The sequence below is a fragment of the Phoxinus phoxinus genome (genome assembly GCF_949152265.1).
Source record: "Phoxinus phoxinus genome assembly, chromosome: 22".
Classification (NCBI taxonomy): Eukaryota; Metazoa; Chordata; class Actinopteri; order Cypriniformes; family Leuciscidae; genus Phoxinus; species Phoxinus phoxinus.
Window position 1 is genome coordinate 4,156,263 of NC_136897.1, and position 19,285 is coordinate 4,175,547.

Genomic DNA, 19,285 nt, shown 5'->3' on the forward strand with positions numbered 1-19,285 from the left:
CTAAGTAAACAGATCACTTGGACGTGGTTGTGTAAAAGAGATAAAAACTATATAAATACTGTTCGTTTTATCACACAAACCGCTTGTTTCGTGTCTGAGGCCATCAATGTGCACTTACGATGGGGAATTTTTTAATTTGGACTTTTCTCTGCCTGCTTTTGGAGACAGTGCCTATAGACCTGCATTATATGACTGACAGACAAGAACGGTTTGACCTAAAAATATCAAAATTGAAACTACTGCGGAGACAAAGACACCTACATCTTGGATGCACTTCAGGTAAGCTAAAACATACCAACATTTAATTTCAAAGTGAACTATCCCTTTAATACCAGGTGTAAACAGGGCCAATGATATCTGGGGAGTTGCACCACATTACATTTTACAATCTGAACTAACATGCCTTGTCATAAGTAAATAGCTAAATAAATATACACATTTATGCAAGGTTTGAGGAAACTTTTTAAGGTTACACCACATGAAGTTTTTTAAATCAGTAAAATCAACTTTTGTGGAAAATTGTATAAAAGTTTTCCCAAACCGGAATATAGAGATTACATTTCTAATAGCTTGGCTCATGCTTTTTAAATGAGATTTTCTCTTTTCTTCATCTTGGGTACTTTTATTTATCATTGACCCAGTTGTTCATACGTTTGCCTGCTGGTAATGATTATGAGTCAAGACAAGAGTGCAACTGTCTTTACCGTCGACTGCAATATTCTACATTACGCCGTATGTATATATCCAGTAAAAAGCTGATGAAAAGCTCAGGATAACAATGGGAATCTCAAATGATCTTTTTGTGCACTGCCTGAAGAAAGTTTCTCCACAATGCTTGCACCCCCACACATATCTCTCCAGCTCCCAAGGCAAATATGAGATGAATATGTAGAGTGCCGCCTCCATTATTACATTTCTCCTTTTGTTAGTTTTCTCTCTGTTGGGTTTGTAATTACGAGCTCTTGTTGCTGCAGAGAACAAAAGCAGTAAAGCTGGGAGTCATGATCCAGTCAGTGAGTGAACGCTCTGGGGTTTCCAGGAAGTACAGAAGTCCACATCCGTTTGATTAGAACTCAGTCCAAGTCCCAGAGTGAAGCTTAGTGAATATATAAGTCAAGCTCAGATTTTAATATGGATGGGGTGCGCAAAGCATCTGAGCGTTTCTGGCGACCCGGGAGCTTTATTTTCAAAGCCCGAGCCACGTGGTAACTTTGCAAGTAATGATATATTTTATTAATGTACTCAACTGGCAGGTTACTAATGTGAAACCACCCTGAAGTAATGGTAGATTTGAACTCATGAGCAGAAATAAATCTAGAGCTCCACAAAGATCCGAGAGCTACTGGAGATGATCAGGGTGTATGTGTAAATGCACACGGTGATGCCTTCAGGGTTAAACCAAGCGAGTGAAGACACTTGTGGCATTTTAGAGCATGACTGACATGAACCTACAGTATATTGCCATGAATCATTAAATCATTTTTCATTTATTGCAAACTGTATCAATGTCATCTGAAGAAAACACCACAGATAAACGAAGTGCTTTCAGCTACACACAAACCGTGGATAAAGTGAAATCTTAAAACACAGTGTATGACCCAATAGCAACATTTTGCCCTTTTCCTTGAAAAGTAGAGGAATGAAACTTTGAGATGTGGCTTTGTTATATATTCCGAATGCTTTAATTGGGCAAACACAGTTAAACCGGCTCATACATACAGTATATTCTGCTCATCCCTACTTTAGATTCATAATTATGAAATAATATCTGCATTCAGAAGCGCACTGCTGCACAGATTGGCTTCTCGGGTCACACATTTGCCTTCTTGAAAGGTGTTTTCAGCATTTCAAATAAATGTTAATTAAGCTGCTTTCTGAGAAGGTGTTTCTTAGTTTCCTTTATTGATTTATTGTGTTCAGGAAGCACCGGCCTGTTTCAAATGTCACAAATAATGGATTATGGTCCATATATATCCTATAATTGGTTCCATCTGGATAATTTCAATTTCTTAATAGTAAAAATTGTAAACAATTATGCAACACATCAGACAGAAAGTGTGTGTGTGTGTGTGTGTGTGTGTGTGTGTGTGTGTGTGTGTGTGTGTGTGCGTGCGTGCGTGCGTGCGTGTGTGTGTGTGTGTGAAACCTCAAAACTTGCGACATCTGTGGCGTTGTGCTGTGTGATAAAACTGCACATTTTAGAGTGGTCTTTTATTGTGGCCAGCCTAAGGCACACCTGTGCAGTAATCATGCTGTCTAATCAGCATCTTGATATGCCACACCTGTGAGGATGGATTATCTCGGCAAAGGAGAAGTGCTCACTAACACAGATTTAGACAGATTTGTGAACAATATTTGAGAGAAATAGCCTGTCTTTTGTGTACATAGAAAAGGTCTTAGATCTTTGAGTTCAGCTCATGAAAACAGGGGGCAAAAAAAAATGTGTTGCGTTTATAATTATGTTCAGTGTATATATATATATTATTTTAATATTAAAATATTTTATTTAAAAATGTAAAATAATTACAAATAAAATTCTAAATATAAAATAAAAACAATTTTAATACATTTTATTAAACTTATTTTTTTATGTATATATTATATATATATAATTTGTTGTCTCAATAGCCCTCCATGAGACAACATTGACACTACAGGGATGTGTTGTTATTAATACTGTCTCAGTCGTATGGTTAGTGCAGTTGAGTAATATAAAATAATCATGACACTTTCAGTCGTTTATGATTATGAGTGCTCAGTTTGCAGCAGCGAAAACATTTTCACATTAAAAATTCAACCTTTAGCTCACTGGATGGCTGTCCTGTTTGTTTCTCCAGACAAGCCTTAGCAGCTGTTTTGTACAAGGCCCTTTTGTAGTAGTACAACGATATAAACCAGGACTCCTGCTGTTCCAGGGGGACGTGAAGACTGAGTAATTAACCAATTAGCAAACACTGGAGTGTGAGCAAGAACCTGTGGGACCACCGTCCAAACAGACGAGATGAAATGGCATTCTCTTACTCACACAGCATAGAGTTTAAAAGGATGATAAAATACGATGAGGTTTGTACACTTGATCGCAGGGTATTGAAGTTGTAGGGAAAAGTCTCAAAAATGCACACTTAGTCACGGAGACATTGGAGCCTGGGGTATTCTTCAAAAAGTGCAGACATTGTTTATCTTTGTTAATCTGATACTTGGGTAGTATGGTGTAGTCAGTGCTTAAAGGGAAAGTTCACCCAAAAATGAAAATTAGCCCATTATTTACTCACCCTGAAGTCATCCTAGGTGTTTATGACATTCTTCTTTCACAAATACAATCGAAGTTATATTAAAAAATGTCCTGGCTCTTCCCAGCTTGATAATGGGAGTGAATGGCTGTATGACTTTGGAAGTCCATTAAAGCGCATCGATTTACGCCAAAAGAGTAACACTTGAACTTGACGCACAACGTAATGACGGCAATTGACTCCTCTCGCGGTTCAAACACACAGGGCTGGGCAACCGCGTTCGTCATTACGTTGTACGTCAAGTTCAAGTGTTATTCTTGTGGCGTAAATCGATGCGTACGGCCGTCTTACAGGAACGCATCGCTTCACTTCAGAAGGCCTTTATTAACCCTCATGAGCCGAGTCGAGCACTTTAATCATGAATCGATGCGCTTTAATGGACTTCCAAAGTCATACAGCCATTCACTCCCATTATCAAGCTGGGAAGAGCCAGGACATTTTTGAATAGAACTTCGATTGTATTCGTGAAAGAAGAATGTCATAAACACCTAGGATGACTTCAGGGTGAGTAAATAATGGGCTAATTTTCATTTTTGGGTGAACTATCCAACGCTATCTCACGACCAATTCGTACGAATTTGTACGAGTGATTAAAAGGTGGCTAATCCGTACGAATTTGTACGACCTCACTCGTACGAATTTGTACGATTTGTCTAAACCCACGTGATGGGTAGGTTTAGGGGCGGGGTCAGGGGTAGGTCATTCGTATGAATTCATACGATTTTGGCAAATCGTAAAATATGTACGATTTAGTAAAAAACTTACAAATTCGTACGAGTGAGGTCGTATGAATTGGTACGAATTAGCCACGTAAAATTCGTACGAATTGCCGTGAGATCGGGTTGAACTATCCCTTTAAGGTTTAGGACGGCTAACTGGATGGTTAACCACAGGTTCTCCCAGGGACATCTTACCTGTTATACACCCATAGTGTCTTTTTATGGTGATGTTGTGTGAAAGTAGAAATAAATTTGACTGGCCCAACCTCCTTCAGGTGTGATGATGTTGTAGACAAAATTGGTCAATTGTGTTTTGAGAAACCAATTGTTTTGGGGATTTGGTTGTCTTCCACTGGCACAACAAAAAGCAGGATGTCCGTCTGATGACAAAGTAACTTTGTTTTATGGAGATGTTATCGTGGACAGCAGGATGTTTACTGGCAGTACTCATGTGGAGCCATTATGGTTTTCAGCTAGAGAAAAACATGTCTAGCAAAATGGTTTTCAGTTGTGAACACATGGCTAAAGCGCTAACACAGACTGCCTGCATCTGTCTCTATTGCAAATGAAGAATCCTGAAGGAGAGCTTAGCCATATGGACAACATCAGCGCTAATGAAGCTGTTATGCATTTCAGGGACTTGAGAGGCTGAGAAAAGTGTCCAGAATCTGAATGTAGGGATGTGCATGTGATGGATCTCCTAAAGCCCAAATCCACAACCGCCTTCTGAATGCTGTAGTTGCCTAACGCGTTCAGCTGCTCGGAGCCAGATTTATTCACAGGCTATAAATTTTACATATGTGCCTATAAATATCACATGACTAGCAATTATCGCAGAACTGCCCATACAGAATGGTGGTAAAAATGTTCTTAATAGGGCAATCCTGATATTAATGATAAAGCCATTATTGGGGATGCACCGACCATGATTTTTCATGGCAGATTCCAATTTTTTTACAAGCAAATTGGCCGATTCTGTTTCTCATAATATTCACTGCCGCATCTGCTGTGTCTGAAACGGTTTGATCAAGGATTTAGTCTCTCTACACTCCTTCTGATTGGTCTACTCTGCTCTGATTGGTCAGACTGCCCAGAGTGTTGTGATTGGTCTCCTCTACTCTGATTGGTCAGATGTCCCAGTCTGTTGTGATCGGTCTACTCTACTCTGATTGGTCAAATGGCCCAGTCTGTTCTGATTGGTCTACTCTGCTCTGATTGGTCAGACTGCCCAGAGTGTTGTGATTGGTCTCCTCTACTCTGATTGGTCAGATGTCCCAGTGTGTTTTGATTGGTCTACTCTGCTCTGATTGGTCAGATGGCCCTGTGTTGTTGTGATTGGTCTACTCTGATCTGATTAGTCAGATGACCCAGTCTGTTGTGATTGGTCTACTCTGCTCTGATTGGTCAGATGGCCCTGTGTTGTTGTGATTGGTCTACTCTGCTCTTATTGGTCAGATGGCCCAGTCTGTTGTGATTGGTCTACTCTGCTCTGATTGGTCAGATGGCCCAGTCTGTTGTGATTGGTCTACTCTGATCTGATTGGTCAGATGGCTCAGTCTGTTGTGATTGGTCTACTCTGCTCTAATTGGTCAGATGGCCCAGTCTGTTGTGATTGGTCTACTCTGCTCTGATTGGTCAGATGGCCCTGTGTTGTTGTGATTGGTCTACTCTGCTCTGATTGGTCTGAATTGGATCTGAATTTCAGCTCTGGATCTTCCTCTGCACTTGATACACAGTTATTTTTTTATGATCATGATTTGAAATTTGTTGGCCATGGTGAATTTTTTTAAATTAAAGATCAAGTGTAATCGCATAAAACCATCTTAAAGTTCATTCACTTACTCTGGGAGATCCCACGCCTGAAACTAGCATAGAAAACGACTCGTGTCTAATAGAACCCGTTGACCTCGACTTCCTTATTGTGTTTTTACCTGAGTTTTATTTCATTACTGCTGTTGTGTAATCACTCTGGGTTCAACATCTAATGGTTTGATGTCATCGTTGTTTTGTCTATTTCAGGGGCATACCGGGAAAGAACTGCGGTATTATCATCTTATCTGTTGAAGAACTGGGGAACTGCAGGGTGAGTCTGTCAGTCTTTAGATGTGCGTGTAGTGTTACATTCATTGTTGTCTCTCTTCTCTCTTCAAGGACAGGCAGAAATGTGTTTTAAGCAGATGCCTGCAATTTACTCTGTGACCTTCAATTAAAAACACTCGGTCTCATTAAAGTGCTGCGGTGCAGATAGAAAGCAAGCTTCTAGTTTATGAATTAATCCTTGCAAGACAAAACCATAGCGACTCTTTTCTTGACTGACAGGGTCTTTAAAATAGAAACATAAGATTTCATGTATATGGTCATGGAGGCATGTGAGGATTTGTCAGCATAGAGTCGAATTAACTGCAAGGGAAAGAAACCAATAGATGTGTTTTTGTACAAGAGGCACGTCAGGTCAGTGTGGCGGCACAGATGGAAAGAGACAGGGAACTGTTGTATCAAATAAAGTCCACATCATCATTGCCCAACATTAATAAACAGAGACCTTGTTATGGCAGAGGCTGCCAATTTACAGCATCACCCTCATTTGAAAAGGTCAGTTCAGTCATAGTTATAAGAGCATTTTGTCTGCAAGTATGCCATGCAAGACTACAGGACTACAACCGAATGGGATTAGAGCTAAGTGTTTAATAACGTTGTTAATAGTTGTTACACAATTAAAAGCAAAGTGAACCTCGTGGAAGGGTAATGATGGGTGAAACTCAGAGACAAGGGAGAGCAGAATCCAAATGCAGAAGGTTTAACTAATAATAATAAAACAACACAAACCAGGGAAACAGAAGTGAGCACACCAACGAGACCTGAGAAAGAAACACTGGGGTTTAAATACACAAAGGCTAACAATATAACAAGACACAATCAAGACTAATGAACAGGGGAACCAATCAACAAAAGGACAAATGACAAAGAACAGGAAGAACATACAATTGGTGGTTGAGGAGATTCCCCCTTCTATGTAAATCGCTTTGAGTGCCGAGAAAAGCACTATATAAATGTAATGAATTATTATTATTATTATTATTATTATTCAAAGGGAACCCAGGCCGGATCATGACAAGTGTCATATCTTTATTAATCCTGCAGTTTTGGTAACACTTTACAATAAGATACCATTAGTTGATGTTACTTAATGCATTGACAACTGTTCACGTTAGCTCAGGTCCTCTAAATATAAACAGATATAGCTTTTGATTTTAATAATGTATTTGTCAATGCTGAAGTCAACATTAACTAAGATTAATATATGGTTTAGAAGCATTTGTCATTGTCAGTTGTCAAGTTATCTAACAAATGGAACATTATTGTAAATGTTATTTCATTTTTAATAGCACATTGGATAGATATTATGAATATAAATATTCCTAATATGATCACTGTAAGCTACATAGCATGTTGTCAGCGGCTATCTGCACTTAGTGTAAATAGCAACAAAAAGTATTTTCCTTGTACCAAGTGTTATTAGTTGTCAGATGCTATTTATACGTAATGCAAATAGTGAAAAATACTACACCTCAGATCATTGTAGTATATTATAAAACAGAATGCAATAATAACATATTCCATGTATATGATTATATCGATTAAAATCATAAATGGATAAATGGACATTACCTCCCCTTACACCTACCCTTTAAACACTATTATTCCCACTAATAAATACCTGTTAGCTACTTTATTTCCAGTTTTCTTAATTTTTATTTAAAATAAACGCCACTCAGAGCTGATATGTGATGGGAAAAGGGAGAAGAATGAGTTTGGAAAAAGGCAGATTCAAACTCGGATCAAAAACTAACACCGACCGTTAATGATCCTGTTACCAGACAGGTTTCTTCTGTAATGTTGTCTGCTTTAATCAGATAATGGTGGGCAGAGTTAGTGTAAATCACCAACAAAGCGAGCTGTTTGCACTTAGTGTATTTAGACGATCCATAACATGTTTCATTCAGCATCTCTAAGGCGATATGAAACATGTTTCTTACATTTTTGTCTACTATATTGTAAGGAGATGTGTGTTTGTGTGTTCATGATTAAAAACAAATATTCCCATTACGTTTCACGATAATCTTTGGTTTTGAATGATGAATGAACCGCTGATGATAAAAAATGTATTTATTATTTTAAAGTGCAGTTGAATTATTACAATATAGTTAATACAATATATTTTTTATTGTGCTCTCTTTGTTCTTGTTAGGATGCTTCAGTATTTCGCAAGAAATAATCACAAAATAATTTGAGCAAATCGTGCAGCTCGAACTTTTAAATAAAAACAATAAAAATAAAACACTTACAGATAAAGATCAGATATTTAATATTTTTTGTTTTGTACCTGAATGTTATGTGACCATTATGGAAGCTTGTTTCCGCCACAGAATAAAAAATAAAAAAGGTAATTGCGGCTTTTTATCTCACTATTCTGACTTTTTATCTCACAATTGCGAGTTTACATCTCGCAATACAGACTTTTTATCTCAGAATTGCGTGATATTAAGTCGCAGTTGTGTGTTTTGTATATATAAATTGAATATATAAACTCGCAATTCTGAGTTTAAAGTCTTTTTTGGAGTCACAATTGTGAGTTTATAACAATTCTAAAAAATAAAGTCGCAATTGTTAGATAAAGAGTGGCAATAATCTTTTTAAATGTTTTATTCTGTGGCGGGAAACAAGCTTCCATAGACAATTCACCGCTGAACATGCAAAAATCAACTGAAATCTCAAATATTTGATGTCAAAGTGGTTCGGTTGAAAAAGTTGGCTGGTTTACCTCAGCTTGTGATTTTAGACAAGGCATAGTGTCAATAAGAGAGTGTATTTCACCTCCATTAACAGTGTTCGAGGCGGAAGCATCTAGCGGGTTCATTGTGAAGCGTTTGCGATAGTCCAGCGTTCTGCATCATGTGCTCTGCGCTCTTGTTAGGACTTTGACGGGACAATGCTCCTGTGAAGCACCTTCATTACAATTTCAAAAGGATTTTATACTGCTTCCCTGCTCTCTGGATCAATGGCAGAGTTCATTTGTAGTTCTTTTTGCCCCGCTGCCCATATTTTACACACCAAAAGCTTTAATTTGAGCTCAAGGTATTGTGAATGCGATGGGATGGACTCTTGTTATGCACCCGTCCCAGATCCCTCCTCTGGGCTTTAAGTCAAATGCCCGCCAAGAGCCCTGATATCAGGATCCAGCTCAATAAAGGCTTTGCCCACCTTCATTACAGTGTGAAGAAGTATAATAATGGAGGTTCTCCATCTGAGAACATAAACATTGATTAGAGGAAAATCCGATAGAAAGGGCACATAAAAACTCCTCTTTGCCCCATGGATTCAGATTTCTGTGCCAATGGACAAATGTATTATGGTTCAGAGTTATAAAGTCAGCTCTAAGTAAGCTATTCATAGGTTGATATCCAAGTTTAAAAATGATGTAACATCTAACTCAGGCCTGTGTTTTGCATAATGTACTGAGCGTGAGAGGAGGGAAAAACTTGAGCCATCGGCGTATAGGAAAATCAATCCTAAATTCTTGACTAATGATTCTTGCTAATTCCTGCTGTAGGCTGACAAGAATCTTTAAACAGAGCAAACCCACAACAACTTGAATTCGGTCCAGCGCGATGAGTTTAATGTGCTGGGAAGCTACTTTAAAACTGTACTTGGCCAAGTTACAATCCATTTGAAGCACTTCAAAAACTGTCAAGTTGCTCTAAAGTGTAGTTAATGTAGCTATGACATAAAATAACATAAAAGTAGCTACTGTACACTGAAGTTAATTAAGGAGTTCATTATTTCAAATAAATTAACACCTTATAATTGTCGGCTACATGCACAATTGAGTCTGCCTCATTTCAGAAAAGTACCCTTTATATTGCAAAGAAAGAAATTACAGTAATTTACGCCTCATAAGGAATACTTTTTTTAAACGAGACACAGCGATTCTGTTCGCTAATTACTTTAGTACATGCAGGTGTGCTTGTGCTATTGCTAGCTAGCAGTTAACCTAAAGTTAATCTAAAGATTCAGATTTTAATGGTTTTATGCAATTCAGTTAAGGTTCAGGTACACTAAGTATTTAAGTGGATTTATATTTTAATTTAATATCAAGGCATCTTTGTAACGCTTAGATCCACAGAAGACAAAGATGATCATAAGATTTATGAACTCAGAATAACAAGCCAACAGACGAAACAGTGTGCTAGTGCACAGACAACAAAGACCATAACAACGGGAGGAACAGAGATGATTAACTAAAAGACGAACAGCTGTGATCATTTGTGTCCATGGCGAATGATATAGTGGCGGGAAAACAAAGACAAAGAAACACACTTTATTAAGGCGAGACACGGCTGGCAAAAAAAACATGTTTTTTTTTCACTGGTCAATTTTGAGATTTTGGGCTATTTGTCTTCAATAACATGTCTTCAAAATACACATTTAGGTCTTTATTTTACTACACTTTGTCTGTTTGCGTCTGTAGATTTCTCCGAAATTCAACAAAAGTTGTCGTTCTAAATCAACGCGCTGCTCCACGATCTCTCTCTGCACCCATCACACACACCGAAGCTCTCTCTCTCCTGTACAATGCTGTCGGATCCAAATATGGTCATTTCCTTTTTATCAACAACTAATCGTGAAAGTACAATGGGCATTTAACTCTAAAAGGGAAATCTCATTGGCTGATGTCAATTTCTGACAACATGATTCGTTCAGATGCATCACGTGACGCGCTCTGACATTTAGATGTGTGTTTTTGACTGTTTTTCTGTTCAGTTGAAGGCCATAAATGCTGTGTTTATAAGTTTTGATGTGATTTAGGTGGTTTGTATTGTTGTTGCTAATGATTCGATAAGATATTGTGTCTGTAAATAGTTGTTTCTTCTAAAAAAGTAAAAAAAAATTACATTACAAATCTTAAAATGCCGTTTTCTCAAAATTAGTTTTTTGTCATTCTCCAGTATAAACATCTCAGCCTATGTAGCACCTGTGTACACCAAACAAAATGAACAAATAATTTTGCACCTGGCTTTATCATACAGTATGTTCAGATCTATCTACCGAAAATATATGCAAAATTGTGCATATTTAATGAGATAATGCCTAATTTGCTTAATTAAACATACAAATTTCAAAACCTTGTAATACTTTTTTTTATTATACTTGTGTTATTAATCAACTGAGGAAGTTTCATGGTGATATATACTATTTTAAAATTGTACCCTATTGACCTGTAGTGTCTCGCCTTAATGAAAACAAACTAGAGTCAATGAACGGAACTAAAAAGGAACATAACGCCAATGTGACAATATTGTATGTGGACTCAGTGGGTTTCCTCAAACGGTTTGAGTTTGACCTTAACTCGATGGGTTTTACAGTGAAGGGTTAGTCCACACAGATGAAAATACTGTCATCATTTACTCACTCTCATGTTGTTCCAAACCTGTAAGACTTTCTTCTGCAGAACTCAAAAGAAGGGATTTTGATTGGGAACCAAGCGACATTTAAGGACAAAAAAACAACAAGAAAAAAATTCAAAATATATTCTCTCTTGTTCCACAGAAGAAATAAAGTCATACAGTACAGGTTTGCAACAACGTTAGGGTGAGTAAAAGATCATAGAAATTTCATTTTGGGGTGAATTATCCCTTTAAGTAGCGTGACTTTATTTAGGTTGCACCAGGACACCAGCCTGAACATCTGCAGCATCTGTTTATGTGTCTTCTGATGGTCTGGAGTGTCCAGGTTCAAGGGCCCATGTTTGTCTTTCAGAGAAAAGAAATTGGACACAGACAGTATTGATAATATTGATCTTCTTTTAACACCCTCAGGCATATTGGCCTTGTCTTAGTCTGTCTGTATTGAGAATTCAGCATATAAAAGCACCAAAGCCCAACGATGATTGACAAAATGATCAGATAACCTCTTTTTCAGACTGACCCCTGAAAGCCTCTGCCGAGAGTCGATGGCTGACTTCACACGTACATCATTTGCTTCTGATCTATCTTCACTTTCACACCAAATTGACTCATTGCTGCTCTACAGTTTGCTGCTTCTCAAGAGCAGAATGTACCTCAGATTCATTTTTAACCAGAAAAAAACTCTTCTTTTGGAGATATTATTCAGGCACACTTCCCAGTTCTTGTATCTGCTCGTCAAAAATGTAGACACTTGGTTTGTACAGTGAACGCTCATGTTCTGCAAACACAAGTACATCTTCCCCACTCTAAATCAGCCTTAGTGTTTCTTGACCAAACAATTAGATTTCAGAGTTGTGGCTTGAACTATATTTTCTTAACTAAATTTCGCTCTATTTTTTTAAGGATTATGGCAAAAATAAGAAAATATGTCCATGAACTCTTCCTGTAGTTGGCTTTCTATACTTGCCATTTATGTTCTGATGATCTGAAGGTAAAAAAAAAAAAGGTAAATATTCATTATTAAATTAATTTAATACATTTTTAAAGTCCATCCAATATTTTTCATAGTGTTTTTAACTATTGATTTTATTATTTATTAATCACAAAAATGTGTATAATAATTAGTTTTGTTGTTAATAAATGATAAACCATAAACAGTAGTCTGATCAAGTATATTTTAGGCCTATGAATTGCTAAGAATGATAATTTCAGATATGTTAAATAGCTAAAACTGTGTGTTTTATTCTCAGAAAAAAACAATGTATTGATAAAAATGCTGTTAAATACCTCCTTTTTGTATTTAATGTTTAAATCAGTTTAGCATTTTTTGCAATTATTTGCATCTAACATAAATGTTTGTTAAAGCTACACTGTGTAACTTTTTTTAGTTTATTCTTAGCTAAAAACACTTAGTTCTTTCAAAAACATATGTGCTCATTAATGTATATTTACTTCGTTCAAGTAATAAAGTATTCTCGTGAGTGTATAATATGCCATTGAAAATACATACGGGTGAGGGGTTCGAATGTCGGTCGCCATGTTGCCCCTCCATCTTGAAAGTACATTAGCCAAAGAGGGACATACCCGTTAATTCAAGCTTCGCCTTTCGCGTCTCCGCAATTCACTGGCACCGGCCCTGTTTTTATTTTTTCCTTTCCCTCTCCCTCTCCCTCTCACCTCCGTCACATCAGCTGATCTCTGCTCACGGAGAAAATGATATAGCCTACAATGTAAACTTTGCCTTACGCTAGTGATGTCGTACAATATACAGAATAACGATAGCACTGATAAAAGTTACTTTACTAAGATTAGCTTGCATTCGTCTGGGAACCTGATAGCTGATGTTAGCAATGAAATGGTAAAAAAAATGACGAAAACATAAAACTATTATTCATTTTACATAGATGTCATAACCTATATGTTAACTGACAAATTAAATTACTGCAAATTATAATAGTTTTCTAAAGTAACCTCATCACTTGAAGGAGTACTCATGGACGAGGTCGAACTGGAAGCTATGTTAATATTGGACTACATTGGCCACCGTAGGAGTTAAAACGAAATCGGAATTGAGAGGAACAAAAACTAATATTCACTGGATGGTCATATACCTTTTCACCGCTAGATGGGGGTAAACATCACACAGTGTAGCTTTAATATATATAATATATGGTATATATATATATATATACACACACACACATATATATATATACGACGTATTTACTGTATATATATATATATATATATATATATATATACACACACACGTATATAGGCTACTGTATATATATATATATTTTTTTTTAATTTTTTACAAACTTTTATGTTAGATGCGATTAATCGAGATTAATCGATTTGACAGCACTAGTTTAAATATATTACGTGGTTAATATGTATTTATGGTTGTGGACTTATAATCGGTTAATCATGATTATGTGCACACAGATGCATATCCTCGGGAGCTGGCCATGGGAACAGGAAACGAAAAACAAGTACAAATTAAAAGTCCAAAGCCAGAAACACATTACAATAATAAAAATACAACACTGACTACATTTAAACACAAGTTTACTTGCAGCGTAATAATTTTAACACACAATGTTGTGATAAAACCAGGTCACCACTTGATATCTAATGTTAAATCTGGGCGCTGAAGCCGTTGAGAAGAGTCACTGAGAATCTGCCGTCTGATGTGATCAGAATATGTTATAGCGGGCAGAGGGAGAAGGACAGGCTCTCTTCCCCTTTATAGTCCTCACATCCAGGAGCGCAGAATGTATTTATGAGGCTTTGGGGCATGGAGGGGCATTATTTGTATCTGTGAAGGGGTGTGTGGGTGGAGATTGTATGTCAATCCATGTGCATTCTGAACTTTCCACCCTTACCTCCCTCTTATAAAGTGCCCTATTTAGGGTGTCTGCGCTTCAGGCAGATATTCATACCGCCTCATTTCAGCGGGCGTCACTGATGATTTCTGAACCCTAAAGCTGCTCTTAAAGTGTTATACAGCTGGCAGATTCCTGAAGGTTGTCATGTGAAAAGGATCCAAGGCATCATTTGCCACTGGGCTTTTATGAGAGGGTGATAGAGGGGATGTGATAGCCCTCATCTGTAATGCCACACGATCTGCACGAGGCTGGAACAAGGGACAGGAACGAGCTCTTAGAGGAGATGAAGCCTCTCAGAATATGTTGATATAGCAGTCCAGGAACAGTGCCCGGTTGCATAAAGCACCTTAAAGGGATAGTTCACTTTAAAATTAAAATTCTGTCATCATTTACTCACCCTCAAGTTGTTTCAAACCTGTATTAATTTATTTCTTCTGCTTCTTTGAACACAAAGAAAGATATTTTGAAGAATGTCAGTAACCAAACAGTAGTCTGTACCCATTGACTTCCATAGTATTTTTTTTTCCTACTATGGAAGTCAATGGGTACAGACTACTGTTTGGTTACTGACATTCTTCAAAATATCTTTCTTTGTGTTCAGCAGAAGAAATAAATTAATACAGGTTTGAAACAACTTGAGGGTGAGTAAATGATGACAGAATTTTAATTTTAAAGATAACTATCCCTTTAAGTGTAATTTCCCCCCAAAGGGATACTTCAGGATTTAGCATTAAGCTTTGTATCAGTAGAAAGCCAGTATTATTTTCGAATTACCGTGCTCCCCCCTGCCTCATATCCCCCTGAGATGAGATTTATGTATTTTTAGTCTGGAAAAAATCCTCATATGACGCAAAAATCGTCATATGAGGATTTTTTGGCCAGAGACTTAAAACTACAGCCAGTAGAAGGCGCTGTTCCGCATGTTCTCAGCCCGCCCATAGGGGGGGGGGGGGGGGGGGGATCTCACTCACAGAATGCACAAATAGTGTCAGCCATCTTTTATTTGGAAGCTAAGCTAACAGGCTCTTGTTCTGTGGAGAAAGCTGAGTAGTAGCGGTGACCATCCTCTTTTTCCCGGACATGACCGGCCGTCGAGATCGTCCAAAATGTCCGGGATTCGGCTTTTGCTTTCTGCAGTTGCCATTCATTGTTTACATGCACACCTTTTGTTTCAATCTAACTGAATTCATTCCGATCGGTGAATCTGAATGTAGTGTTTACATGAGCGCTAAACAAGTGATCGTTTGATGTGCGTTTTAGCATTGCTAAGAAAATTCCCGCTCCTCCGTGAGAGATACGAGACCGGTACGTCTCACAGGCGCCGGCGCCGCTCATCAGTAATCACGCCACCGGCCTCGCGCCGTTCTCTCGCGGCCGTCAGTCTCGTCCCGCTCGCCGCAGGAAACATGAGGAATGGCGACTGTAGAACGCAAAAGCCGAATCCCGGACATTTTGGGCGACATCAAAATACCGGGCAGGCTCACGGAGACTCACTAGTTGCATAGCCTTGTTGTTTACTGCGATCTCTTACCGGTAGGCGTGGCTTGGGAGTGGCCTCCTAGGGCAGCGAAGCAAGTGCATTCTGGGAGTTGTTGTCTTTCATCCCCATAAGCCGAAAATACAATTTCTGTCGTTTCTCAGTCTAGAAAGCTCCAAATTCAAAAATAATTTCACATTTCTACTACATAAATGACCCATTTTAAATACACATTCATCTTTCCAGAGGTGAAGGATCCCTTTAAATTCGCCCTTATGTTTCCCTTAAACCTTTCCCTAAGGGTTTCTTTAAGTGAAACGTCATAAACACTTAGAATTTCCCTTAAATGCTGTTTTTTCACTTAAGTAATCCCTTAAAAAGCATTAAGTGTTGCATAAAACCCCTTAACGGTCATTTCCCTAAGTATAACATAAGGTTTGGAAATCGTAACCTTAAGAGTTATAACCGAAAAATAAGACGACATGGCTGAATTTATGGAACCAGCTGAAGATCGTTATGTGCCAAGAATAATTTTTAGGGATAGGGAGAACCCTTTGGACCATTTTAGCGATGAAAAATTGTTGCAAGAATACCGATTTGATCGACGCGCAATATTTGACATCGCTAACAAACTAGACGGCGAGCAGTTGGTCAGTTTTGTAATCGTTAGTTTACACCACGGTGCGGTGCATACAATCTTAAAAGCGTATTCTTGCTTAATCTTACCTGTTTTGTTGTTGGCTTCTTTCTTATAAGCTCTCCGCTCTTTTTTTTTTGCGACGACAGAGATGTTTTCATATGTTTTAAGGACTTCCTGAACCATCCTCTTCACATCAAGATTCCTTGCATACATTTTTCCCATTATTTCTTCCCACTTTTTCAGGTTTTTTTGCTGCAGTTACATTGGGATTTAGTTTGCTTTTTCAAAATTGTTTTTACCACCCCCTGCGCAAAGTTACCTCCAGATGACGTAGTTTCAACGGTGTGCTTGTCCGTCCTATGTCGGTATCAGGAGGGTGCAGACTGTGACGCCAGACAACGTATTTTTTCGACATCTACCGCACGTCTAATGTTGACATCCGTGGGACGTCCGTGTAAGGGTTATTTATAGTCCAAATGTGGTCGTTTGTGGACAGCTTTTCAACATCAAATTTAGACAAATTTTACGTTGTTTTTATACAACTTCTATAACTGTAGTCCCATGTTTCAAAAGGGTGGAGAACGTGTTTTCTGTACCATTGTATTTACATTTATAAATTTGGCAGATGCTTTTTATCCAAAGTGACTTATATTGCATTTCACATTTATATTCCTATCAGTTTTTGCTTTCCCTGGGAATCGAACCCATGATCTTGCGTTGCAAGCACCAATGCTCTACTGTTTGAGCTACAGGAAAACTATATCAAACTGTGTCTCCAGTTATCACCTGCTGCTGAGACAATCAAATGGAGTTTTTGGAAAACGATCTTAAATAATTATTAATAATCTGTATTTATATGTATTAATCATGTTGATAACAACAATGTTGATATTTGTAAAAAAAATTATATTATATATTAATCATGGAAATTTCCTGCACCTGTCATAGACGTCCAAATGACGTCCAAAAAATTACCCATTTCAAAGGTCAAATGTTGAATGTCAATATGACGTCCAAGTTGGGTCATGGTTGGACGTCCAAATTGTGGACCTAGTTTGGACGTTGAATAGATGTCCAGAATTGGTCATGGACCGACGGAGCCAATATAGACATGATCTGCACGTCTATCCGACATCCAATGTTTAGTGGGCTAGATCATGTCAATTTCCTGCACCTGTCTTAGACGTCCACATGGCATCACAGTCTGCACCTTCAGGGAACCAAAATCTGACTTCCAAACATGACGTAGAAAAGACCTCATTTGGAGGTAACTTTGCAAACCTAGATCATGTCAATTTCCTGCACCTGTCTTAGACGTCCACATAACATCCAGAAAATTACCTATTTCGGCGTTCAAATATTGAACATTATATTGACGTCCAGGTGGGGTCATGGTTAGATGTCCAAATAGCAGACCTAGATTGCACGTTGCATAAAGGTCAAAAATTGGTCTTGGACCGACAGACGCAATATAGACATGATCTGCCTGTCCAATAGACGTCCGATGTTTAGTGGGCATATTCGTCAAGAAGAATGCATTTCTCCTCCTCTGTCCAATTAGGCTTTCTTTTTTTGTTTTCTTTATCCATTCCGATATCCTAGACTACTTTATTTGATGAAACTGCAAAATTGCTAGTGTTAGTGTTTTGCGTATCTATGGCAACAACAGACTTTTATAACGTGAATCCAGGATCGCTGTCGTGAAACACTTAAATGTTTCCCTTACCTAAGAGAACCGTTTAAGAGATTATATGCAGTTATTCTCTTAGGTAAGGGGAAATCGCCCCTGAAGTATCATACTTTAGGGAAAAACTTAAGGTGCTTTATGAAACCGGGCACTGGCCTTTAAAGTTGAATTGCTCTCGAAGCAGAGCGTCTTCATGTTTGATACGCGTGAATCTGCACTCATCAGCTGTAAATGTCTATTAGCATGTCATCAGTATTCTGCAGGACACAGAGCTTGTACAACAACAAAGATTGTTTACTGAGAGCGATCTAGTGCTCTGACACAAGAGCTGTGCAGATAACAGGAGCGTTTCGGGATTAGCCACGAGTCCGGCCCGGCAATCGCTCACACAAGAGCATGCAGTCTGAAAAACACACTGGACTCTTAACAACTCGCTCTTGGTAATCCACTTGTAAACATGTCGCCTGAAGATAGTCTGAATCAGACCTGTGGTGTGTAATTGTTTTATTCAAATACTGTGTGAAAGCAGAATGAACCCATTTATCCTCATCAAAGCTGCATTTATTTGATCAAAAATACTGTAAAAATTACAATTTTAAATGACTATTTTCTGTTGTAATATATTTTAAAATAAATTTAAAATAATGTATTTATGTGATGAATTTTCAGCATCATTACTTCAGTATTCAGTGTCACATGATCGCATATCACGTCGATATATATATACTACATTTTTACTGATTTTTTTCAGGACCCTGAATAAAAAGTTCTAGAGAACAGCATTTATTAGAAAACACATACAAATGACACTAACATTAACCTATCGTTCATGGTACTACTGATTCTACTGAGGTACACACACACACACACACACACACACACACACACACACACACACACACACACACACACACACACACACACGTTATTATACTGAAAGCAAGTGTGGTGTAGGTGTAATGGTATTCCTGAATGTCTTGACTCAAATATTTTGACTCAATTAACATATACCCTATTGATCAAACAGCAATGGTTTCGACACAAAGGTGTCAACATAACGTAAAACTTGCTTGGGTGAATTTTACCCCCAACAATCAAAGGAAAACACAATCACT

At 37.9% G+C, this 19,285-nt stretch overlaps 1 protein-coding gene across 3 annotated transcripts in view; it reads left to right on the top strand.

The window, feature by feature from the left end:
• The window catches only part of cpne5b (copine Vb), a 204,357-nt gene that overhangs the window by 105,614 nt on the left and 79,458 nt on the right, over positions 1-19,285 (top strand). For all 3 annotated transcript variants that reach the window (XM_079597707.1, XM_079597705.1, XM_079597706.1), the window contains one exon: positions 6,029-6,092. In XM_079597707.1, coding sequence (XP_079453833.1) covers positions 6,029-6,092 — 64 coding nt within the window. The remainder of the gene's footprint in view (positions 1-6,028; positions 6,093-19,285) is intronic.